This window comes from Sceloporus occidentalis, unplaced genomic scaffold, assembly GCF_023333645.1.
Source record: "Sceloporus occidentalis isolate IW3139 unplaced genomic scaffold, rSceOcc1.0.p SCAF_2, whole genome shotgun sequence".
NCBI classification, from domain to species: Eukaryota; Metazoa; Chordata; class Lepidosauria; order Squamata; family Phrynosomatidae; genus Sceloporus; species Sceloporus occidentalis.
The window spans coordinates 264,560,915-264,586,468 of record NW_028316982.1 but is presented as its reverse complement, the minus strand read 5'-3'; the positions used below and the strand labels follow the sequence as shown (position 1 = coordinate 264,586,468).

The 25,554-nt window shown below is 44.0% G+C and overlaps 2 protein-coding genes across 3 annotated transcripts in view; one reads left to right on the top strand and one right to left on the bottom strand.

The window, feature by feature from the left end:
* The window catches only part of PRCP (prolylcarboxypeptidase), a 48,760-nt gene extending 38,004 nt beyond the window's left edge, over positions 1–10,756 (bottom strand). Inside the window, exon 1 of the mRNA XM_089512939.1 lies at positions 10,382–10,756. Within this exon, the coding sequence (XP_089369065.1) occupies positions 10,382–10,570 (189 nt within the window). The 5' untranslated portion in view covers positions 10,571–10,756. The remainder of the gene's footprint in view (positions 1–10,381) is intronic.
* Positions 10,757–11,233: 477 nt separating this feature from the next.
* DDIAS (DNA damage induced apoptosis suppressor) overlaps positions 11,234–25,554 on the top strand; it is a 35,479-nt gene continuing 21,158 nt past the window's right edge. Inside the window, exons 1-5 of one of the 2 annotated variants that reach the window (XM_089512933.1) lie at positions 11,234–11,698; positions 12,633–12,732; positions 19,860–19,985; positions 21,198–21,359; positions 22,419–22,536. In XM_089512933.1, the coding sequence (XP_089369059.1) occupies positions 19,876–19,985; positions 21,198–21,359; positions 22,419–22,536 (390 nt within the window). In that variant the 5' untranslated portion in view covers positions 11,234–11,698; positions 12,633–12,732; positions 19,860–19,875. The remainder of the gene's footprint in view (positions 11,699–12,632; positions 12,733–19,859; positions 19,986–21,197; positions 21,360–22,418; positions 22,537–25,554) is intronic. The other variant, XM_089512932.1, reaches the window with a different exon arrangement.

The following is a 25,554-nucleotide window of genomic DNA, read 5'->3' as shown; positions in this document are numbered from 1 at the left end:
GGGCGGAGTCTTTTTTACTTTTTTTTTAAGCAACAAGGACCATTGTGGCTACTTTTTAATAGGAACTCTATTAACACGAGTGTTTTGGAGAACTACTGTTATTTCAGAACATTACCTTTACCGGGATTCTTGCCAATTTTACATTATATATGCACTACCTGTAACGGATTATCACAGGACTTTACGAATAACATTAGTGAGAAACACTTGTAAAAAAGGTAGGACAAACAAGTACAGCAGGCCTTCCAATTTACTAGGGTTAGGGGCAAAGGACCCCAAGAAAGTGGGGAACAAATAACCTGAAAGAACACCTCTCCTGAAATTTCTAGGTCTTCCAGAACATCCCTATGGCTATCATCTGGCAGAGTTTGAGCACAGAATTGCACTGGTGGACCTTAAACACCTAGAGAAATGTTTCCTCTAGGAATCTGTAGCTCATTCAGTGTGGCTCTATGGTTAACCTCTGGCAGAGTTGCACTGGAGGATCTAGAGATTCCTAGAGAGAATTCTTTAATCAAATCTTTGAATAATCAAATCTACAAAAATCAAAGCCATAAATGTGGATGGCCTACTGTAATGTGTTAATTTTTGGAGGGGGAAAAATAATGTTCACGCATTAGTTTTTAAGTACCCAAAAATGGCACAACCTCAAAGGAGATGCAGGAGCATACTGGGTAGATCCCTGGTGTTTTTAGAAGGATAAGAAAGCTTAAAGGAAGGATACCTCAACAGCTCAGTTTAGACTGCTCACAACTACAGACTTGAGTCCTGGGTAGGCATATGGGGTATCCTAATAGCAGACAGAATGAAACACAGAACTCTCAGAATCACAGCACTGGAGGCAGCCCAAGGACCAACTAGTAAAGTTCAACTCCCTTGAACTCCCAGTGAAAAAACCCACAGTTAAAGCATCCCTGAGAGATGGTCACCCAGCCTTTGCTTAGCTTCCAACAAAGGAAAATCCACTCTTTTCTAGAGGTTATGTATTTCAATCTATGTGCTTTACTCTATTTTGTACCCTAAATCTAGCCTTGGGATGAAACAACCAGGAAATGACATTATTATGATTATTATAGTTATTACTGCCCAAACTTTCAGAACATACACCCTTCAGCGGCCAAATATTACATACAGCCAAAATTGCATTGGCATTTTTAGCTGCAGCATCACACTGTTGACTCATGTTTCTCCATGTTGAAATTCATTAAGAGGAACTTCTTGATAGGAAGAGCTGTCTGACAGTGGAACACACTTCCTTGGCAAGTAGTGGAGTCTCCTTCCTTGAAGGTCTTTAAACAGAGGCTGGATGACCCTCTGTCGGGGATGCTTTGATTGAGAGTTCCTGCATGGCAGGGGGTTGAACTGAATGGCCCTTGTGGTCTCTTCCAACACTATGATCCTGTGATTCTACATCTGATCAAAGGTGATCTGATGAGGCCAATTAAATTTTATGCTTTTTGACTGGCCTAACTAAACCTATTACCACAATAAGGATTTCGTATGTTCACTGTATGTCTTTGGCCAGCATCCTATAGCAGCACAGTCTCCTGTTGTATCAGTAGTTCTACTTTTAATGTGGTTGTATAAGAAAGTATTCAATACCTCCTTACAGAAACAGTTCTCCAGTGGCCCAATAATGCCCCCTGCACAAAACCATGACAGGCTCATGAAATACACCAGGAAGCTCCTAGCCTGTGTTTAAGGTGCCCATGCTATCACTGAGCTGACCATCTCGGATCTCAGTCAAACTTCTCACATTCAGCACCTCCTATAACCAATTAATACAGGACACTTTCATATTAATTAAGACACACCTTAAATATCAGAATAAAAAAGGTCACCATCCGCCTGCATTGGAAAGAGAGGGTGTAACATTCTATTAGGGCAAGTTGGCTGCATTTAAATATAAGCTTTTAAATGAGAAGGTTCAGGCCAACAAGATGTGTATCTGACATGCATGTGTTTCAAGAGAACAAACAAGATTTCCATATGTAGAATGGCCAATACAGATTTAGGTAAAAGGTAAACCAATTGGCAGATTTCACAAAGACACATAGTCAAGTTACATAAGACTAAAAACACTACCAAGGAACCAGTTTCAATTCCCTCTCACCCAAGATTGAAAAGAGGCAAATAAAACATGGTTAAAGACAAACGTCTTCATCTGGTAGCAGCATACATCAGCCTCAGACATTACTAGTACACTCCAAGCTCATGTACATTCTGCACCGAGAAGAAAATTAGCAATTGCCAATTATCTATTTAAAAAACATGACATTCTGTTGGTGAATTTAATTTTAAATATTCCTTTTCCTCTGGATTTAACTTGCTTTGGTTTTAAATCAACCCATCCTGCTTGGGATCAGGATATATACTGTATCAAACCTATTTAAATCCTGCTATCTCACTCTGATCCCATTCCTGACCAAAACCTTGCAGGACATTTTTTGCTTCTAAAATATGTTTCTGAGTGAGAAGCTAGAAGCTGCCCATCTTGACTCCTAGCCAGTACTTCCAGGTCACATCGTCTGGTTTCTGTATTTTGTCTGTGCAAAAGAAACCAGGGGTATTTCTTCTTCATAAACTGTCAATATAATCCTTGTTGCTCTCTTTATGTTATATATGATATGTAAGTAGTACAGGGTGGAAGCCTTAACACATAACTGCTAAAACTGTAAATGCCTCCCTTAAACAAAGCCTTTTTGATCTTTGAATAACAGATTGTAACTGGCTAAAAATTAATCCATTCTTATTTACACTAGAAAAAAACCTTTCCTCTCTCTATTCTTAGCACTCTGACACCACTCGTTTCAAACATTTATTCCCCCGATATTCATCAATGTAGTCAGATACCGGTCAATTGAGATTGCATCTCTGTATTGACAAGGATGGCTCCATTCCATGTCAACTTAATCTAGAAAACTAATCAAGAATGGGTATATGTCTTTGTGGTGTTGCTCTGTTTCACTTCTGCTCCTCCATTGCATAACTCTTCTACTTGACTTCAGTCCCATCCCAGGAACAAAAAGACAGCTAAGAAACCAGTATTTTTTACTTATGGCTGCATTCATGTTGCTACACATCTTTCCACAACAGCCATTCCCATGTGATGAACCACTTCTTGTTGTTGCTGTTATGTGCCTTCAAATCTTTTTTCAACTTATGGTGACCCAAAGGCAAACACATCATGGGATTTTCTTGGCATGTTTCTTCAGAGGGGGTTTGCCATGGCTTCTGAGGCTGAAAGAGTGTGACTTGCCCAAGGTCACCCAGTGGGTTTACATGGCCAAGCTGGGATTCGAACCCTGGTCTCCAGAGTCATAGTCCAGCACTCAAACCACTAAACCACACTGGTAGTGCTGGTTGGCACTTCCACTCTCTAAATTCCCAGACAACAAAGTAACTCTTATAGTGATCAGGACTTACCAGAAACTAGGACTGATATAGTTTGTTTTTACAATGCAGAGCAGTTTGTTTTAACAAAGAGAAAAGGAAGTGCTGGTTTTCCCTTCAGGTCTGCATGCTACACTTTGAGAACAAAGCTGTGTTAGCTCTAACAAAGAGCAGTTTGATGGTATCTTAAAGACTAAAGTTTTATTTGACCTAAGTTTTAGTGGACTGCAGGGCACTTCATCAGATGCTCAAAGTGTCGTTCCAACAGGAACCTAAAATAATATGCTTGCTAGGAAAGAAGGGGAATGGGACAGAACAGAAATGCAAAAAGTATGAACAGTGATAAATATTTAAATAGTGTCCATTTTATGAACAGCATCTTAGAGGTAGTAAGGATATCCATCCACAGGTGAACAGACTAACACATATGTCTTTGTCCAGTCCAAATAGAGGCTGCATCCACCTATGCTGCCAGCCTGAATACACCACTGGGCTCCTGTTGCTTTAATATGGGAACAGACCCAAAAGAGCAGCCAGCCAGTGGCCTAATTTCCTCCAGAGGGAAGCCATAGGCCCCCAAACTGTGCAGCTTCCCTACAGAGGAAAAAGAACCCTGAAAAAACAGGTTCTTTTTAAGCCACAGGGGCGGCGTAACAAGTGTGCCACTGGCACACTCGTTACGTAAACATTGCACGGTGCTTATATAACAATGGCAGCACCTGTGTACACAGGGCACCGCCATTGTTATGACACCCATACATTCTAAGGTTAGGGACAGTGCGGTTGCTGGGCGGTCCCTAACCCTAGAATCGGCACCGGTGCACCGCTTGTTGACAGTATGTACCACACCTATAGCACTTTTCCTCCTTCAACCTCCCCAAACCCACCTTTTAACAGACACAGCTCTCCCCCACCCCCAGCTATTTACTGGCCAGTGAAAATGAGAACACCATAGTAAAGCATCTAGTTCATTGCTATCTCTTTATGCATAGTAGTGATACCATCATTCAGGATCTTTTGCAGACCCCTGCATGGCATGAATCCAGCTACAGGAACAGAGCAGGATGCTTCTTCACTTCACGCCAACCCCATCTACTGTTTTCCACCAGCCAGTGAATAGCCATGGTTTAGGTGTGGATCAGCTAAAAAGTGAGCTTCAGGACAGGCACAGTGGTTAAATGCCTGTACTGCAGCCATTCACTCACAACCACAAGGTTGCGAGTTCAAGACCAGCAAAGGGCCCAAGCTCGACTCAGGCTTGCATCCTTCCGAGGTCGCTAAAATGAGTACCCAGACTGTTGGGGGCAAATTAGCTTACTTGCTAATTAGCTTACTTGCTGTTCACCGCTATGATCTTTGGAATAGCGGTATATAAATAAAACAAATTATTATTATTATTATTATTATTATTAAACAGATGTGTTAGGAGTTTCACCTAACGAAACATTATGGTAATTCTGCTTGATCGAGGATCAGGTAAATATTAAAACATCAGGATCCCACCACATATATCCAACCTGAAAACCCTATCCAGACAGCATCAAGATAACTGTATGCCAGACCATCCACATGGATACAATAGTTGAAATTCTTTGCAATATGTAAGATGGCACCAGATCCTGTCTCATCTTGGAAGTTAAGCAAGTTCAGTTCTGGTTAGTACTTTGATGGGACACAACCAAAAAATACCAAGTGATGTAGGCTAGATTTCAGAGAAAGGAACTGGCAAAGCCTCCTCTGAGTATTCTTGTCTAAAAAAATCATAAGTTGTCAGGTAACTTGAAGGGGCGATCACAAACACAGAGAGCAAAGGGCCAGAATGCAATTATGTGTGATCACTTGCCAGTCTCCAGTTCCCTGTATCAGTAGGTTTCTATTTCTGATTCTCTTACAATTTATAAAGAAGCCCCGGTGGCCCAAGGGTTACATGCTGGTAATGCAGTCATTCACAGCCACAAGGTTTTGAGTTTGATCCCAGACAAGGCTCCAGGGTCCACTCAGCCTTGCATCCTTCTGTAAGTTGCTAAAATGAGTATTCAGCTTGTTGGGTGCAATTAACTTACACATTACACAAACCACTTAGAGAGTGCTTAACTGCTCTGATAAGCAGTATAGAAATGTACTTGCTATTGCTAACGTGAGAGAGGGCCTTCTCAGTGGCTGCCCCTAAATCCTCCCTAGAAAGGCTAGAATCATTAGATTCTAATTGCAGACCTTCCAGAAAAAGTCTTTTTTCATTGAGACAGGATTTTAGAATAGTAGGCTTTTAAAGTCTAGATTTTTAACAGAGCTAATTTGGTTTTAATGTTGACCATAAGTTTTTAATTGTTCTCTTTTTAATGTGAAAATCGCCTTGAGTCCCAGCCTTGGGGAAAAGGTGGAATAAAAATCAACAACGGGGAAGGCATTACCCAGGGAAAGTCCTGTGATCATGGCTAAGATTATCACATGATTCATGATTACAGAGGGCTTATCCCAGGAATAACCAGTGAATAGCCTGCAATAAATAATTCACGAGGAAATATCCCATGAATATTTTGTTGCTGGTTATTCCTGGGATAAGCCCTCGCTAATTTCAATGTGTGTAATAATATTAGCCGCAATCACATGACTTTTCCTGGATAATGCCCTTTGAATCCCCCTATTTCCCCCCGTGTGAAGAGTCTGAGCAACTTATGAAGTGCCTTAATGCAGTGGTTCCCAAACTTTTTGGGGCTACCCCTCTTTCTTTTTGGGTGGCAACCCTAGCATCTCCCCCCCGCCCACACATTTTTTTGATATTAGGTCTACTGTTCCCCACTAGTCATGCTGGCCATGGAATTGTGTGACAATAATTGGCTTATTAACAGAGATGAGCATCGCCTCTACAGTCGGACACAACTAGACAATCTTGTCAAGGTAAAACCTTTACCTTTTCTACTGCACATTTGTGCTCCTTTTGCACTCAGTCACACTGGGAGCAGCAACCAAGAAGTTTCTTGCTTGTACCAGCCTTGCAGCTAAGGCCAGCACAGGTAAGAGGCTTCTTGGTTGATGTTTCACTGGCTGCTCTGGCACTGCACCCTTTGCACCGTTATCCTCGGAACAGAAACCAAGCAGCGACCGAGAATTCTCTCACCCATGCCAACCTTGCAGTAAAGGCCAGTGTGGACAAGAAACCTCTTGGTTGCTGCTCAGTAGCTGCTCCCAGAGCAACCAGTGCAAGGGACAAGCTTCTCCCTAGAGAGGAGGGACTCTCAATCCTTCAATGGAGTCTGGTGTGGGCCGGAAAGGGAGAGGTTTTAACTATAGGAGGTGCTCCTAGACAATGGACTCTTTCCAAGAATCAAGCACAGATACTCCTTCCCCAGAGACATGTCTTCCCCACACAGCTTCAAGTGTCCACGCTCCTATGCACAAAAAAATAAGTTTCTTCTGCTACCTCTTCTCTCAGTTTGTCTGATGAAAGAAAGCAAGAGCAGCAATGTAACTCCAACTGACTAGTCAAGTTCTAGCACAGCAGTGTCCCAAATCTGAAAGCTCCTTTTCACTAGACTTCTCCCCCGCCACCATGTGCTTTCTCTGCTTCAGTCTGTCCCAAAATGGTGCTACTCTGAGCCACAGAAGTGATGCCCTGTGCTCAAACTTCGCATGAGAAGTGATGCCCTGTGCCCAAGCCTTGCAATGGCCACTACTAGTGAAAGATGCTGGTAAGGGAGTGAAGTCACATGGGCAGGAAAAGTGTGGGAGACACCACCACACAAAATGATTAGCAAGGATGTGTGGTAGTTTTTTGGGGGACCCTGAAAAGAAGTTTTCTAAGACCACTGGTTCCCCTTGTCTTTGCTGCACACCAATACTTTGACCAGTGGCCCCCCAGCTACCCCATCCTTCCCTCACTGACCCCCTACTGCTCCCTTTGCATCTCACTGCCTCCCTGGAAGTTGCACTGTACCACCATTTGGGGAATCACTGCCTTAATCACAGTCTTATACTGGAGATTATCTTTTAACACGGAGGACCTCCTGCTCCCACAAAAAATGTGGGCAACAGCTTTTTGACCACTAATCAGAGCTTTTAGTACCGTACTCAAAATCCTTTACAGTGGCAGCCAGTGGATCCAATGTCAGCAGGGAAGAGAATCCACTCCAGATTTCAGTACAGATTTTAAAGAAGCTATCCAAAGTGCTGAACCCTATCCCTGACATTTGCAGATTCTGCCATTGTATTCTCAGCAGAAGACCAATATTAAAGAGGGCTGTCAGCAACTTACTATATTGTCCTTTTAAAATTCTGTCCCATCAATCAAGGAAATATCTTATAAGAGAGATGAGAAATGTACCGTCCTGCAGTTGCTGCTGAACTGCAACTCCCAATGTATCTTGTCGCTAAATATGTGGGTTAGGGCTAATGGGAGCCAGAGTCCAACCACCCTGGCAGGACACACATACTTCTTTACAGGCTTTGGGCTAGACTACGCAATTTAATTATACCTCATCCTATGTGAATAAAATGTGATCCCTCCAGGTGCAGATTTGAAGGAATTTGGGCTTTCTGCAACCTCACAAAAACTCCTCAAATTCCACTGGAAAAGGACCTGAGGTTTTTACTGGAGTATCAGCTATGATTTTACTTTTATTTATTTAAAGGATTTATATCCCTGCCTTTCTCCCACAATGGGATTCATTTTGATGTGCATAACTGAACATGCGTCCATCCTTTACGCATGTATTTGCCTGGCTGCACATTTTTGGTAGATGGAGGGCAAACAGATGTGAATATGAGCAGGAAAAGTGAAGATAATTCAGCACCGATGCAAAAGTGTGAAAATCTCAAGGAATTGAAATAATACACTTACATGTAGAGTAGCCCTGGTCAGGAGTCAGTCCTGCTGCGTTCAGTGGAGCTACTTCTTGAACCAGTGCACAGAAAATGAGCAGAGAATTGTAATGTATGAGGCCCAAGGAATTAGCAAAAATTGATGGTGGAAAAGGAAGAGACCAAGCAAGAATGAAGAGATTATTACTGTATGCATGTAAGCCATGGACATTAGGCTCAGTTCATTTGTCCAAGGGCAGAAGACAATGTCAAGGGAAGCTGGGCTAAGCAACACCACTCAGAAAGGTTTTTAGCAATGATATCCAAACTGAACTGGCATATTTGGCAGCATACTTCTTACAATTGACAAGGAAAAACTATAGATTCTCAGGATTCCCTAGCATTGAGCTGGGGCAGTTAAAGCGATCTCATACTGGATTATTTCTGCAGTGTGTTTTGGACCTTAGTGACCCAAATACTCCTCTCTCTGTGTCTCTCTCTCTCTCTCTCTCTCTCTCTGCTTGCCCTACCACTGTGAGGCTGCATACACAATGCAAAGACAATCTAGTTTGGCACCACTTTAACTGCCCTGGCTCAATGCGATGGAATTTGGTTAGCTTTGGCCCGGCTTTCTAGTCTATTGAGGTCATTCTGAATTTTGATCATACCCCAGAGGACAGGATCAAAATTCAAAATGACCTGAATAGACTAGAAAGCTGTGTCGATGCTAACAAAGTGAATTTCAACACAGAGAAAGGCAAGGTACTGCACTTAGGGCGGAAAAATGAAATGCACAGATATAGGATGGGGGACACCTGGCTGAATGAAAGTACATGTGAAACGGATCTAGGAGTCCAAGTAGACCACAAGTTGAACATGAGTGAACAGTGCGATGCGGCAGCTAACAAGACCAATGCAATTTTAGGCTGCATCAGTAAAAGTATAGTGTCTGGATCAAGAGAAGTAATAGTGCCACTCTATTCTGCTCTGGTCAGGCCCCACCTGGAATATTGTGTCCAGTTCTGGGCACCACAATTCAAAAAGGACATTGAGAAACTGGAGCCATGTGTCCAAACAAGGGTGACTAAAATGGTGAAAAGTCTGGAAACCATGCCCTATGAGGAACCACTCAGGGAGCTAGGGATGTTTATCCTGGAGAAGAGAAGGTTAAGAGGTGATATGATAGCGCTATTTAAATATTTGAAGGGATGTCATATTGAGGAGGGAGCAAGCTTGTTTTCTGCTGCTCCAGAGAACAGAACCCGGAACAATGGATGCAAGCTACAGGAAAAGAGATTCCACCTCAACATTAGGAGGAACTTCCTGGCAGTAAGAGCTGTTCAACAGGGGAACACACTCCTTCCTCGGAGTGTAGTGGAGTCTCCCTCCTTGGAGGTCTTTAAGCAGAGGCTGGATGGCCATCTGTCGGGGATGCTTTGATTGAGAGTTCCTGCATGGCAGAATGGGGTTGGACTGGATCAGGGCCCTTGGGGTCTCTTCCAACTCTATGATTCTTGATTCAACAGAGGAGGACTTCAGAGAGGAAGGCCATCCAAGGTTGCATTTACACTGTAGAAGTAATGCAGTCTGACAGCACTTTTACTTCCATCGTGTAGAGTCCTGGGATCTGTAGTACCACAAAGTCTTCAGCCTTCTCAGGCAAAGCCTCACAAAACTGCAAATCCCAGGTTTCCCAAATAAAAAAAAAGGCTGCATCCAGTTTGACGCTATTTTAACTTTAATCATTTTAATGTTAATATTTAGTTGCTGGCGGAGGGTTGGAGATTGCTTAAGTGACTATTTTGTTGGGTCATGTATTGGTTATGTATTTTTCGTTTCTTTTTATTGTAACCCGCCTCGATCCGTAGGGAGAGGGCTGCATGCTAGAGAACCCTGGGATCTGTAGTTCATTATGGAACCAGAGCTCTCTGACAGAGAAGAGGCACAATGTCTCGGAAAACTACATATCCCAGAGTTCCCACAGCATTGAGCCACAACAGTTAAAAGCAGCATCGATCTGGATTATTTCTGCAGTGTGGATGCAGCCCTAAAAAAACGATCAAACCAATGCACTTTAACCACCATGGCTCCATGCTAGAGAACCCTGGGATCTGTAGTTCTGGGAGCAGGGGAGGCTAAAGACCTCAGGAAAAACTACAACTCCCAGGATTCCACAGTCCTTCTGGCTTACCTTTTGGTCAAAGTAACAGGTCCGGTAAGCCCTGGGAGCCACGAAGAGGCGGCCGGGATCCCGGAGGGAAGAGCCATGGAGGCGAGGGCGGCCGAAGACACTCTGGGCAGAGCCCGAGGGGACCGCCAGGAGCAGGAAAACCAAGGGCGGCGGGAATAATAACAACCGAAACACCTTTGAGCCCCACATCTCCAAACGCCTCAATCCCCTCTCAGCCACACACTCCCCGGTGCTGCCTTTTTATACCTCAGTTTCAGGAGGGCGGGGAGGGAGGTGGGCGCGAGACCGCCTCTGGCTCCGCCCATCGCTCCCTTTATAGGCTTAGGAGGAAGGAGGCGAGCCCGAGACTGTTCCTGGCTCCGCCCATCTCGCTTGCTGTTTATAGGCTTGCGAGTCAGGAAGGAGGCGGGCACCAGAGTTCCTAGCTCCGCCCATCGCTCCTTTTATAGGCTTGCGAAGTGGGAGGCGGGGCCAAGACTGTTTTTGTAGCTCCGCCCATCTCGCTTGCGGTTTGCGAGTGGGCACGAGGCCACTCCTGGCTCCGCCCATCGTCAGGTTTATAGGCTTGAGAAGAAAGGAGGCGGGCACCCTGGTTCCGCCCCGCGTCAGGTTTATAGGCTTGCGATGGAAGGGGGCGTGCCCGAGGCACTTTCTGGCTCCGCCCATCGTGGGCTTCATATGCTTGCGAGGCGGGCACGAGACTACTGGCTCCACCCCTCACCAGAGGGGAGGAGGCGGTCCCGAGACTTCTGGCTCCGCCCATCTCTTGCCGTTTATATGCTTTGCGAGGGAGGGAGGCGGGCACGAGATCGCTCCCAGCTTCGCCCACCAGTTTTTATAGACTTTGCGAGGAAGGAGGCGGGGCAGAGCAAAGCAAAGCGGAGGGGCGGAACTGGCACGAAATTCCCTGATTCGATTGGTCGGCTGGGGCTTGTGATTGAAAGCTACGGGAGCCTATTGCCGAGACTCTTCTCCCTCCGGGCCCTCTGCCCATTGGCTAGACGCCGCCGCTTACTGGCATTGAGAGGGTTTGAAGGCGGGAGGGAGAGGACGGTTGCTGTCGACGGTTGAAACGCAGCGGAGCGCTCTGATTGGTTAAGAGGGATGAGGGGGCGGGGTCTCGGAAAGGATTGAGTCGAGGCGAGAAAGGAAAACAATCCCCGTTTCGCAAGAGGTTCGCCTTCATGTTGGTACCGCCCCCTTCGGCTCGGAGAGAGGGTCGAGCCCGTGACGTCACTTCCTGGAGGAGAAGTAGAGTGGGACGATGGGAGACAGCAGAGTCCCCTCATTTAATAGGAAGCGTTAGGAAAGGAAGAGGTAAGTAGGGAGTTAGATATATATAGGTAGCTAGCTAGATAGATATGCATTTATAGGAAAGATATACACTGTAGATATGTATACGTATATTAGTTTACATTTATATACATATATATACATGTTTACATTTATACATTTTATATACATTTATATGAAAGATATATATATATATATGAATATAAAGATATATGATTACATATTTAGATTTATATATTTTATATGTTTTATGTATATATTTATATATTTATATATATATATAAATATATTTATATATATATACATACATACACACCCATGCTTACATCCTTATCCGCATCCACACACAGAGACAGACGCGCTGGTGCCTCCCTCTTCTCTGGGGTTTAGGGGCACAAGACCCCCATGAATCTGGGGAAACCGCAAATCACAAAAGCCTGAGAGTGAGCCTCTCTAGGAGTCTCTGGGCTCTCAGTGGGACTTTGGGTTACAGTTGGCCATAGAGTTGCCCTGGAGGACCCAGAGATTGCTAGAGAGAGCCTATTAATAAAGTCCGCAAACAGTCAAAGCCCCAGATGTGGAGGGATGTGTGTGTCTTGTGTGTCTTGTGTGTTGTGTGTGATACAAGGAATCCCGTGGCACCTTTGAGGCTGAGGGAAACCAATGTTTCGCCTAAGCTTTTGTGGCTTCCAGTCCGCTAGATCAAGGCGCCTGGCGTTGCTCATTCTCCCAGTGATCGGGCCTCATATAAATAAATCCTATTATTATTGTGGCCCAAAGCGGCTTTATTAAATACTTAAATACTGCTAAGCATTAGCTTCTCCTGCTTCCGTTTGCCTCTCTCCTTAACCTTGCCCCCTCATCAAAATTCCTTGTAGAGCTCATTGGTTTGAAGAGCCACACAGAGGGTTAAAGGTCTTTTATAACACTTTGGGCCTTTATTTTTCAACATCCTCAGCTACTGCTTTCTGGATCGATTGCTCTGGCCAAGGAGTCGTCTGCATGGTCCACTACAGCATCCCCATTGCGTCAGGAAGGGTTCTCTGAGATATTCTAAGGTAAGTTTCAGACTTACTGTACAGTGCACCCACGTTATGTGCAGGCATGCTTTACACCGACTTGAGCATACACTCAAGCTGCGAGGAGCGCACGGGTTGGCGTGTCCCATTTAAATGAATGGGGTGCGCACCTGTGGCACCCCGCATGCTCCCGCGCCACCACACACGAGTGAATGGGGCTTGAGCATAGGCAGAATTCGCCTTACATGGGGGGGGGGGGGTCCAGAACAGATCCCCTGCGTAAGGCAAAGGCCCACTGTATTCACTCTTCCCCCCCCCTTCGACTTATCCTCTACGTTCAACCATCTAAAATGAAACGATAATAATAATAATAATAATAGTTTTATTTATATTTCCCACCTCTCTGTACGGATCTGTACACTTCATATAAAATACAATCCATAAAATCACAACACTGTGTCAATTCTATAAAATATCTATACAACATCTCTATATCATGCCTTACGTTAGAGAAAGTACCTACAATTCACCATCTACTTCTGTGCTGACATGCAGCTACAATACAATCCATTACCAAGTTACAAGAGTAGCAAGAAATAATATTATAATATTATATTATAATAATATGATTATAAGCAACATTTTCCTTCTTGGTTTCTACCTTCCATTTATTTATGTGCCACAGACCACCCAGCCATCTACCCACAAATGCAAACTTATTCTGTTTCCGCATCCACTCTTTGACCTCACTGCATAAACTGAGGCTGCGTCTTCATTAGAAAGGCTATAGCTCCCTCTTATGGCTGCCTATTGCAGGAGAAGATGGATACAGGTTGAACCTCCCTTCTCTGAAATGTTTGGGAGCAGAGGTGGTTCATATTTTGGTTTTTTTTGTTTTCCAGATCCCTGTATTTGCATGTACAGAACATATACATAGTGAATGAGAGAAAGAGGGTTTGTCACACATGCAGAACCCACTGCATTTTTCCTCAAGGAGACCTTGCTCTGCCATATCAGAAATCTGATGGGGGGAAAGGGAAGAGAGGGAAGTGGGGCAGACTCCAGTTGCTAAAGCTCCACTCACATAAAGCCTCTGTAAAAACCCAGACACTTCCCTAGTTGTCAATACACTTTCTCCCCTTTTGGGAAAAAGCCCTCATAGCTGGGAAGGGAGGGAAATGTCCAAGAGAATTCTGCTGCCACCAACTGGTGCTCCATTCAGCCAGATCCACTTGGACTTTTCCCTCCCTTGGAACTACAAGGACTGTGGGGGCCTAGTGAAAGATCAGTTGGTTGGTGGCTGCCAAATCTGCTTTTCCCTCCCTTCCCAGCTATGGGGTTCTGTTTTGTTTTTTCCTAAAAGGGTGGAAAGTGTACTGACAGCCTAGGAAGTGTCTGGGATGACTGTTTTTTTACAGGGGCCTTGTATGCAGGAACTGGAGTCCTCCCTGCTTCTCTCTCCCCTGTTGACTTCCTGACACTGGTGGATCAAGTGCTCCTTCAGGAAAAACTCAATAGGCATTGGAGGTGTGGCTAGCCCTCATTCCTCAAAGGAGGAAGTGAACGGCTGATGGCAAAAAGTTTAGGTTTTTGACGCTTTTTGAATTTCTGGATAAGGGAGTTTCAACCTGTGCTATTTTATTTATTATAGACATTTATGTATTGCTTCTCAACCCACCAGGGCTCCCAATGTGATACTAGTGATTTAACATTCTGGGCACCACAATTTACAAAGGACATTGAGAAACTGGAGCGTGTCCAAAGGAGGGCGATTAAAATGGTGAAGGGTCTGGAAACCATGCCCTGTGAGGAAAGACTCAGGGAGCTGGGGATGTTTAGCCTGGAGAAAAGAAGATTAACAGGTGATATGATAGCCCTGTTTAAATATTTGAAGGGAAGTCATATTGAGGAGGGAGCAAGCTTGTTTTCTGCCGCTTCAGAGAACAGGACCTGGAACAATGGGTGCAAGCTCCAGGAAAAGAGATTCCACCTCAACATTAAGAGGAACTTCCTGACAGTAAGAGCTGTTCAACAGTGGAACACACTCCCCTGGTCTTCAAACAGAAGCTGGATGGCCATCTGTCGGGGATGCTTTGGTTGTGGTTTCCTGCATGGCAGGGTGTTGGACTGGATGGCCCTTGCGGTCTCTTCCAACTCTACGATTCTATGATTCTAGGAAATCTCTAGTCATTTAGGGAATGGCTTAGAAGCAATTACTGTAATGTTGTTGCACTTTTACAAAAGCTTTGTTGCTGTTATTTCCCATCAAGTTGATTTTGACTTATGACTTATGATGACCCTATGAATGAGAGACCTCTAAGATCCCCAGTCATCACCTGCCCTGCTCAGGTCTTGCAAACTCAGGGCTGTAGCTTCCTTGGTTGAATCAATCCACCTGTATTACGATTTCCCTCTTTTCGTACTGCCTTCCACTTTTCCCAGGATTATCATCCTCTCCAGTGAATCATGCCGTCTTATGATTTGTCTGAAGTATGACACCCTCAGTTTAGTCATCTTCACAAATACAAACTCAAACATATACAAAAAACGCGAATGTATACAAATATATAAATGCAAAGAAATATAAGTATACAAATGAAAACAATGCAAAAACACATAAATATTTATTTTAAAAATGTGTTTTGTTCTTCAGGTGGCAAAATCTGTCTGGGTTGGTTGCATCTTTATTACATTTCAACTACACCTTTCAAGGAACCCAAGGGGATGGCTCAGATACATAATCATAATTGGAAGAGAATACAAGGGCCATCCAGTCGAATCCATTGCCATACAGGAACTCACAATCAAAGCACCCCCAACAATTGGCCATCCAGCCTCTGTTTAAAGGCTTCCAGAGAAAGAGACTCCACCATACTCTGGGGAAGTATGTTCCACGGTCAAACACCTCTTACTGTCAGGAAGTTCTTCTTAATGTTGAGGTGGAATCTCTTTTCCTGTCACTTGCATCCATTGTTCCGTGTTCTAGTCTCTGGAGCAGCAGAAAAAAAGCTTGCTCCTTCTTCCATAAGACATCCCTTCAAATATTTAAACATGGTTGTCATGTTACCTCTTAACCTTCTCTTCCAGGCTAAAGATACCCATCTCCCTAAGGCATTCCTCCTAGGGCATGGTTTCCAAACCTTTCACCATTTTACTCACACTCCAGAACAGGTTTTCCTTTCCAACATTTTATTCTCACTAAATATGTTGGAGTGAGAGATAGCACTAGTGAACTTCATGGCTGAGCATGATTTGAATCCAGGTCTTTCTGCTGCAAATCCTACATCATTCTGTACATGGCATATCCCTATTTATAAACGTGAGAGAGGAGACACCTTCACCTACACCCCAAAGGGGAAGCATTACTAGAGCAGCTTACAAATTCACAGCATCTGTCAGGAAAACATGCCATCCTGAATTTTGTTTCATTCCTTTTTCTGTTTCAAATGTTGCTTTGTCATTATCCCTCCCTGTCCACAGATTACTTCTAATTACTCTCTTTTCTTCTGCATTAATCAGTATAAAATTATTGCCACACAACTGATTACACATTCAGAAGCACTAAGGGGCAATAGAATTTCTTTTCAATGTGAAACAAATTGGGGTGAGATATTATGATCACTTCATATTAGATTTAAACAGCTACACCTGCAAGGCATCCAGTGAGCTGCACAGCTGCTTGAACAAGGGTTCTGTAGCATTTGTTCCTGTAGTATTAAAAACAATTTGAGTTCTTCTCTTGTCCTGAGGTAGAACAAAATTGGTCCCATGGCAGTACTTCTGCCATGCAGTCCAACAGTAAAGTGCTTGAGCTATTTAAAAAAATGTTTTAAAAATAGTTTATTCCAGTAGTTATAATGTTGCCTTTGAGGACAAAACAGGTGCTAAACATTAGACCAGGAGACAGCATAAATCACTGCTCCTGATTGTAAGTAAGATGGATGGGTATAATTTTGCAGAATTTATTCAACCTGAAACATGCCAAACATTTAATCGTGATTGTGGGGCTGTACACACAGCCCCTAAGGAGTGGCATGCAGCTGCCTCTTTACTAGCCAGATCGGGGCCATGTCAACCACATTACGCAGCCCCAATCTGGCCTCTCCAGGGTGCAAAAAAGCTGCAAAAAGTGGCTCCTGTTTGCACCCTGGAAAAGGTGTGATAGCCGCAGCACTGCAGTTATACAGCGCTCCTTCGGTGCTGCACCGTATGGACTCGGCACCGGAGGAGCACCATGACACTGTGTGCCATGTGGAACAGCGCACAGCATCATGTGGACGCAATGCCCCAACTCTGCCCCCAGCTGGCCTTTCAGGCCAGTCTTTACAGGGCCTGTGTTTTGATTTCATTGCCTTTCAGGCCAGTCTTTACAGGGCCTGTGTTTTGATTTCATCAAATCTCTTTTGAGCCCAGCAGACTGAGAGCTGGTTGTTACTTCTTCAGCTGAATACTCTGTCCTAGGGTGAGAGACTTGTAAATGCAGAAAACAAGGAGGTGAATCCAAGAAAGAGTTGTGTGCCTCATCATCATCTATTGTTCTTTTCACCATCGTTGTTGTCGTCGTCCTGCTCTTTTCCCAGTTCCGGACTCAATGTGGCTTACAACATGTAAAGCAAATATAGGTCCAAAACACACTGCAGAAATAATCCAGTTTGAGTCCACTGTAACAGCCCTGGCTTAATGCTAGGAAATTCTGGGAATTGTACTTTTGTGAGACATTTAGCCTTCTCTATTGGAGGGATCTGGTGCTGCAATAAACTACAGTTCCTAGGATTTCCTAGCACTGATCCAGGGCAATTGAAGTGTTCTCAAACTGGATAATTTCTGCAGTGTGTTTTGGACCATAGTTTACAAATTTACAGTATACAAAAGTTAAGAAGTAATTAAACTACCGAAACCTTAAAACCAGTAAAAGACATAAAAATAAGGAAAAACTAGAAAATCCATATTATACAAGGCCTGTTCCTTTTAAGCAATTAATCCTCAAAGACCTGCCGAAACAAAATGGTTTTCATCTGCTTACAGAAAAATAGTAAGGAGGTGTCTCACTTCTCTGGGAAGATGGTTCCAGGAACAGAGAAGGCCCTTTCTTGTACTCCCACCACCTGTGTGGGTGATGCTTCTCCACCTTTAAGGTGTCAAAGCATAATTTTTCTCATACCTCTGTCCTGGGCCCAGTGCTATTCAACATCTTTATTAATGACTTGGAGGACAAAATTGGGGGCATACTTATCAAATTTGCAGATGACACCAAATTAGAAGGAATAGCTAATACTCCAGAGGACAGGATCAAGATTCAAAATGACCTGAACAGATTAGAAAACTGGGCCAAAGCTAACAAAATGAAATTCAACACGGAGAAATGTAAGGTACTGCACTTAGGGCGAAAAAATGAAATGCACAGATATAGGATGAGGGACACCTGGCTGAATGAAACTACATGTGAAAGGGATCTTTGAGTCCAAGTAGACTATAAGTTGAATATGAGTCAACAGTGCGATGCGGCAGCTAACAAGGCCAATGTGATTTTAGGCTGCATCAATAGAAGTATAGTGTCTAGATCAAGAGAAGTAATAGTGCCACTGTATTCTGTTCTGGTCAGTCCCCACCTGGAATACTGTGTCCAGTTCTGGGCACCACAATTTAAAAAGGACATTGAGAAACTGGAGCGTGTCCAAAGGAGAGCGACTAAAATGGTGAAAGGTCTGGAAACCTTGCCCTATGAGAAACGACTCAGGGAGCTGGGGATGTTTAGCCTGGAGAAGAGAAGGTTAAGAGGTGATATGATAGCCCTGTTTAAATATTTGAAGGGATGTCATGTTGAGGGAGCAAGCTTTTTTTCTGCTGCTCCAGAGACTAGAACACAGAACAATGGATGCAAGCTTCAGGAAAAGAGATTCCACCTCAACATTAGGAGGAACGTCCTGACAGTAAGGGCTGTTCGACAGTGGTACAAACTCCCTCGAAGTGTAGTGGAGTCTCCTTCCTTAGAGGTCTTCAAACAGAGGCTGGAAGGCCATCTGTCGGGGATGCTTTGATTGTGATTTCCTGCATGGCAGGGGGTTGGACTGGATGGCCCTTGTGGTCTCTTCCAACTCTATCATTCTAGGAATCAGTATAACATAATTGCTGGATATTTAGTTTACCCTGAAGTAGGTATTAAGACAAAATATTGTGTCTTCGGTGTTTTATTATGGAGGCTCCTTCTTACCCAGACAACCTTTCTCTTATGTTTTCAGAATACAGGTGCTGATCTTGAATTCTGTTTGATAAAAGACCCACTGAGACCTTAGAAAATCCTTTGGATGGGCAAATACACTGCTAGCTCTTTTTTTCCTTCAGAATTTTGAACAGAACACCCAAGAGCATGTTTTTGAAATATTTAGGGCATTATTTTCCCAACTTCTGAGGCTTACTTTTTCTTCTTCTGAATCATAAAATGAAGGCTTTACTCTTTGAATAGTATTGGAATTAATTTTTGCTAGTAGTTCTTCTTGTCCTCAGAAGATGAAAAAAACCACTTGTTTTAACAGCCAAATTGAAAGGAGGCAAGTGGTGAGCAAATAACTCATGAAGAGATGCAAAAGACCGCCACCTCAGGAGTTAATTCTGCTGTATTGTTGCATCAGGAGTGACTGAATGAACCAATCATGCCTAATGCAGAGACATGGCAAACTGCCTGCCACAAACTAATGCTGGCTGGAAGGAGGCAAGTCAAGAACAATGAATCATGCAAAAGTGCAGGGTTGTTTTTTGTTTGTTCCTTTTCTCTCTTTATGATGTCATTTACTTGCAGGTTGACTGATCTGTCCTACAGATTGGGAATTGCTGGGTTAGAGCATATTCTCAAAATGCATGCTGGCTCATGATTTCCCTAATCAGTAGACCCTTCGTAAGGAAAAGAGGCATTTGAAGTATGTGCACAGTGAAGGCCACAGCATATAAATGAATGGCTACAGATGCTTGATAAAAAGCCTGATTGGTTAAAGGCATGTGTATTGCTATTGGTAAATACCTGTTTTGACCTTCTGACATTTATATTCATATACAGTACTGGTCTAGCATAGCAGTCACTTCTCTTTCACAATGCATTATGTGTTGAGTATTTCTAGATTAAGAAGTATTTTCAGCAGTCCTTTGTATTTAGTAGTGAAATGTTTTGCTAGCTAACCCTCGGAGCATATGAATGGCAGACGTCTCCTGGTCGCCTCAGTAATTTCGGTCCAGAATTCCCCCTTCATTTACCCCTCGTGTCAAAACTGCTTTTCCAAGCTCCTCCTGGATTTTGAGAGGTAAGTTTACTCTGGAGTATTTCTATTTTAACTAGATGTGATGATCTACCATCTAGCATCCCCCCTAACTGGGGATAGCAGAAACAGGGAGTCAAAAAATCTGGAGAAATATTTGGCTTTCAAATCATTGGCAGCATAACCAATGGTATGGGGAGCTGGATTTACAGTTCCAAAACACCTTGAGAATCACAGGGGCGGTACACAAGGGCGCTTTGTGATGCCCTGTATTAGGGCTCGCTATGGTGCAACATCCATATGCTCCAAGCCCTAATATCGGCACCATTACATCACAAGGCTGCGGTCCCATCCACATGGGGCGCAGCCTCGTGACGAACGGTGCTGGAGCGCCCACATGCCTCTGGGCGGAAGCAGTGTCATCGCGCTGCAAAAAGGCGCTTCTCTGTGCGGTTCCTTTTTTGCTGCGCAGCGTTGCTGCCGTGTTTGCTTACTGAGGCAGCGCAGAAAAGAGGAGTGGCGTTTCTTGGCCTGCGTGTACTGCCCCACAGTTGCCTACACCTGAGCTATACGGTCCCCAAACTAGTACATGATGTCAGATGTAACTTAACACAGAATAGTCTTACTGTAATCATAAATATGGACTTAAAGCTTTAATATAAATGCGGAGTTTAAGACTTGGGCAACTAAAGTTTGAACTTTGAGGTCTGCCCCTGCAGTTGGCCCTGAGTTCAGAGGTCTCGTTTGGGATTAATACTTAGAGGTTTGCATGGGGAAATTGAAGTGCCTGTGTTGCTCATGGATATACTGTTTTAAAGGAACTATTTGTAAACTGTTGTATTTTATTGTTGTGTTTTGTATATTTTGTCGGGTTGTAATCCCACCTCAATCCATCTGGAATAGGCGGGGAAATATAAATATATTATTATTATTATTATTATTATTATTATTATATCTGTGAAAGCTGAGTTGAGAATTGACCCTAAATTTCCTGAATCCAAGCCCAACAAAAGTTGATCACTCTTGAATTCCAGATTCAATTTATTTTTTTCTAGAGCAGTAATTCTAAGCATACTTTTGGGGATTAGGTTTGGGATTAAGTGAAACCTTGTTCTAAACAAGGATGCATAGTGTTGTGCCGTGAGATTATTAACCTGGAGTTGATTTGTTGACGACTGGCTGCTAGACTGTAACATGTTTGTAAAACACATAAGCATTCAGTCACTGTGTGTCTTCCTTTTTTTAAAAAAAAAACAGGTACAGTTGCCTGAAGTGTGGCTGTTCTGGTGACAGCAAGGAAGCAAACTACAGATATCGACTGTCTTTGGAAGTAGCTGACACTCAGAGTGTGTTTGAAGTGACAGTATTCGGAAGCTGTTTAGATGTTTACTTTGGAGTTACAGCAAAAGGCCTGCAGAGGTGAAAAATGTTTATTTCTATTTTTATTTGCTTTCTGAAATGTGTGAGCCTGTGATTTAATTATAACTAAGAGTTGAAGTGCATTTTGCTGCTTGGATACCAAGCAGAGACATATTAATAGGGACAATTAATAGGGACAATTAAAGCCGTGCACCTATAAAAATTTGTATACATTTAGCTTGTTATTTTCCATTGAGTTTGTTTCGAGTTATGGGAAACCTTTCAGTGACAAGCCTCCAAGAGCCCTGGTCCTCAGCTGCTCTGCTCAGTTCTTGAAAATTCAGAGCTGTAGCTTCTTTGATTGAAATAATCCACATTTAATGCAGTTTCCTCTTTTCCTACCGCCTGATTTGCTTTTTTGCAGTCCATGGGATCCACACAACTTAAAAATAATAATTGTAAGCCGCTCTGATAGCCTTTAGGGCTGAAGGGAGGGTTAAATACCATAAATAAATAATAAAATAAAGTGCAAGCCATTCAGAAACAAGGGAGATTCCACTACAGGTGGATTTGAGAGGAGGGGCAGGTTTGTTCTCTGTTGCTGCAAAGGATAGGACCAGACGTAATGGTTTGAAGTTATAGGAAAGTAGATTTTGCTTGAATGTTAGAAGGAACTTGACAGTAAGAGCAGTTTGGCAATGGAGCCAATTGCCTGGAGCAATGGAGAGTTCTCCTTCTCTGGAGGTCTTCTAAAAGAGGCTTGGCAGCTACTGCTGGGGATGGTCTAGCTAGATTTCCTTCACTGAGCAGGGAGTTGGCTTCTGTGGACCATGAGGCCTCCTCCAATTCTATGATTCAATCAGGGAAGGCATAGGTATCCTGAGTTTGTCAGACATGAGCACGGCAATTGAGGACAGAAGATCTTGGAGGTCTCAGTCACAAAGTCACTATAAGATGAAGTCAACCTGACAGAAAATAACACCACAACATTTTGCTTGTATCATTTTACTACTTGTTTCCCCACCAATGTTGTTCCACACTTGCCCCTGAACATTATAATAGATATCAGAGACAGGGTAGTATTCTGTCATATAATATTCATTATGGCTTTCATTTAAGGTACATTGAAAAACTGTGCCAAGAAGTAGGAGAGTCAGACAAGGATGCAACTCCAGATGTGCTGTTCCATGCAGTTGAAAGCTGTTTCATTGGAAAGAAATTTGTCTTCGGAGTTAAGGTACCTTCTTTCCCTTAGATGTAGCACACTCAGAATGCACAGTTCAGGCAAGACAAAATGATAAGTTTTCTTTGCACTCTCCTTCTGTACATATATAGGTTTTCAAATAACATAGAGTCCCACCATCATGTCACTTGTCCTACCAATTGGATGGAACACCATGTGAACGGAAATGTCGAGCTGGCTAATTACCTGCCATATGTCTAAAATTGCCCAGCATCTTCAGTTGCAGTGGGTAAAGGCTTAGGGTTCTGAACTTAAGCCTCTAGGCAACAAAGAATTCCATGCAGGCAAGCTAGGATAGAGAAAAGATGGAGTACTCCATTCTTCCTCTTTAACCAAGACAGAGATGTAGTAGCTTGCTTCAAGAGGAGGTAACTCTTTGTTTCTACCTTCACAGCCCCTAGCAGGCTAGTCATTTTTTCTGATTTTATTTACTCAACATGATGCCTGGCTAAGATTTAACAGATCCTCTCCATGCAGAGAAAGTCACAGAACACTAGGAATCCCATGTTTCCCACCCCTCTTAAGAAATCCTCCCTGGACTCAGACTAGTTTAAAATGTCCTCTTTCTGGTCATGGTTGTAGACTAGATAGCCTCTGATGGTGCTCACAGAACTTTCATATGAGACAAGGGGGCTAAACAGACTGCCCCTTTGGAGAGGCCTGCTGCCGTCCCTTTCAGCAGCAACTACAAAAAACAGCTCCTTTTTGCACTGCAGAAAGGGTGCCTTTGCCGCTGTGGCAGCCAGCACCTTCTGGTGCTCCTTTTGGCACTACGTCATCTGGACACATGGTCAAGTGCACAGCGTGACGGTGTCAGGGAAGCCTCAGGATATGCGTCATGTGGACGCCATGCCCCCACTCTGCCCTGATACTGGCATATAACGCCAGTCTGTACAGCCTCTTACTTTCTGGATACATTTCAGTCCAGGTTTCAATCCAATTTGAACAGCACAATTGCCTGGCTTTCACTGTATTGAAATGGATATCAGTAATGAGACAAAGGTATGTTTTTGTTCTCACTATTTCATTTTATTTTCTGTGCTGCCTTTCTCCCAGAAACGGACCAAAGGTGGCTCACAAGTAAAACCATTTAAAATTTTACAATAAAATATTTAAAATCAATTAAAATCAACTAAAAACAGTATAAAATTCCATAAACGTACAAAACTTAAAATTATAACTAAAGCACACACCCCATATAAAAATCTCACTGGCACAATTATGTATGAAAAGGCTGCTTGAATAAAAACCTCTTTGCTTGCCTGCAAAGGAAAAGCGGGGGGGGGGGGGGGTCTGCCTAGACTTCAGCGCCATCAATCATGGTTTCATGATTTTAATAATAATAATAATAATAAAAATTTTATTTCTATACAGCCCTTCCTCAGATCAGGGCAGATTACAACATTCCAAAAAACTACAATAGACATTAAAACCATAACACAGCATTAAAAACAATTTGCCATAAAACAAAAACAACAAGCCCCGAGTTAGCTAGTCCTTTTGCCAGTGAGAAGGAAGGAGGTACATAGGACTCTTAGTCGGGGAATGCGTTGCCAAAAAGGAAGGTCTTCAAATCCTTTTTGAATTGGGCCAGAGAGGTGGCCGAGCGGAGCTCCATGGGCAGCATATTCCAAAGGGCCGGGGCGGCGATGGAGAATGTCTTCCTAGAAGTGGAGACAAGCCTGGCCCCGGGAACCCTAAGTAGCTGCTGCCCAGATGTTCTGAGGGTGCGGGACGGAATATATGGGGAGAGGCGGTCCTTCAGGTATCCTGGGCCCAGGCCATTTAGGGCTTTATAGGTCATCACCAACACCTTATATTGCGCCCGGAAGCGAATGGGCAGCCAATGGAGCTCTTTTAATACCGGTGGTATATGGCTGGCCCTGGACGTGCCAGTGACCAGCCTGGCTGCCATGTTCTGCACCATTTGTAGCTTCCGGGTTTGGTATAAGGGTTGCCCCATGTAGAGTGCATTGCAGAAATCCAGTCTCGAGGTTACCAGAGCATGTACCACAGTTTCAAGGTCCCTCTGGGCCAGGTATGGGCGCAGCTGGCGAATAAGCCAAAGCTGGTGACAGGTGCTCTTGACCGTCGCATTCACCTGAGCAGTCAGGTGAAGGGACGAATCAAGAAGCACCCCCAGACTGCGCACGGAGTCCTTCACAGGGAGCGTGACCCCGTAAAGGACAGGTGGAACCACCGCCATTCCTGGACCAGGGGAACCTATCACGAGTACCTCCGTTTTCTCTGGATTCAGCTTGAGTTGGTTTTCCCTCATCCAGCCCATTACTGACTCCAGACAGGCCACGAGAGGAGAGACGCCATCCTCAGTCACTGCATCAGTCGGAGACATAGAGAAAATTATTTGGGTGTCATCAGCGTACTGATAACCCCGCGCCCCATGTCTCCGGATGATCTCTCCCAGCGGTTTCATGTAAATGTTAAATAGCATGGGAGACAGAATGGCTCCTTGAGGGACCCCAGTTTTAAGGGCCCTCTCGTCGGAGCACACGTCTCCCAGCTGCACCATCTGGGACCTCCCGGAGAGGTAGGACCGGAACCACTGGAGCGCAGTGCCCCCGATTCCCACCTCTGCCAGGTGCCCCAGAAGGATACCATGGTCTATGGTATCGAAAGCCGCTGAGATGTCCAAGAGCACCAACAGGGACACGCTTCCCCTGTCGATGCCCAGACGGAGATCATCGACCAAGGCGACCATGGCCGTCTCAACCCCGTAACCCGCCCGAAAGCCAGTTTGAAATGGGTCCAGATAATCCGTTTCATCCAAGACCGCCTGAAGCTGGATTGCAACCGCCCTCTCGATCACCTTCCCCAAAAATGGCAGCAGTGACACTGGCCGATAATTATTATGTACCAGGGGGTCGAGGGAGGGCTTTTTCAATAAAGGTTTCACAATGGCCAATTTTAGCTCAGATGGAAATTGCCCTTCCCTCAAAGATGTATTGATAATCAGTCGCAGCAACAAAGTTACTGCCGGTCCCCCCTGGGCTG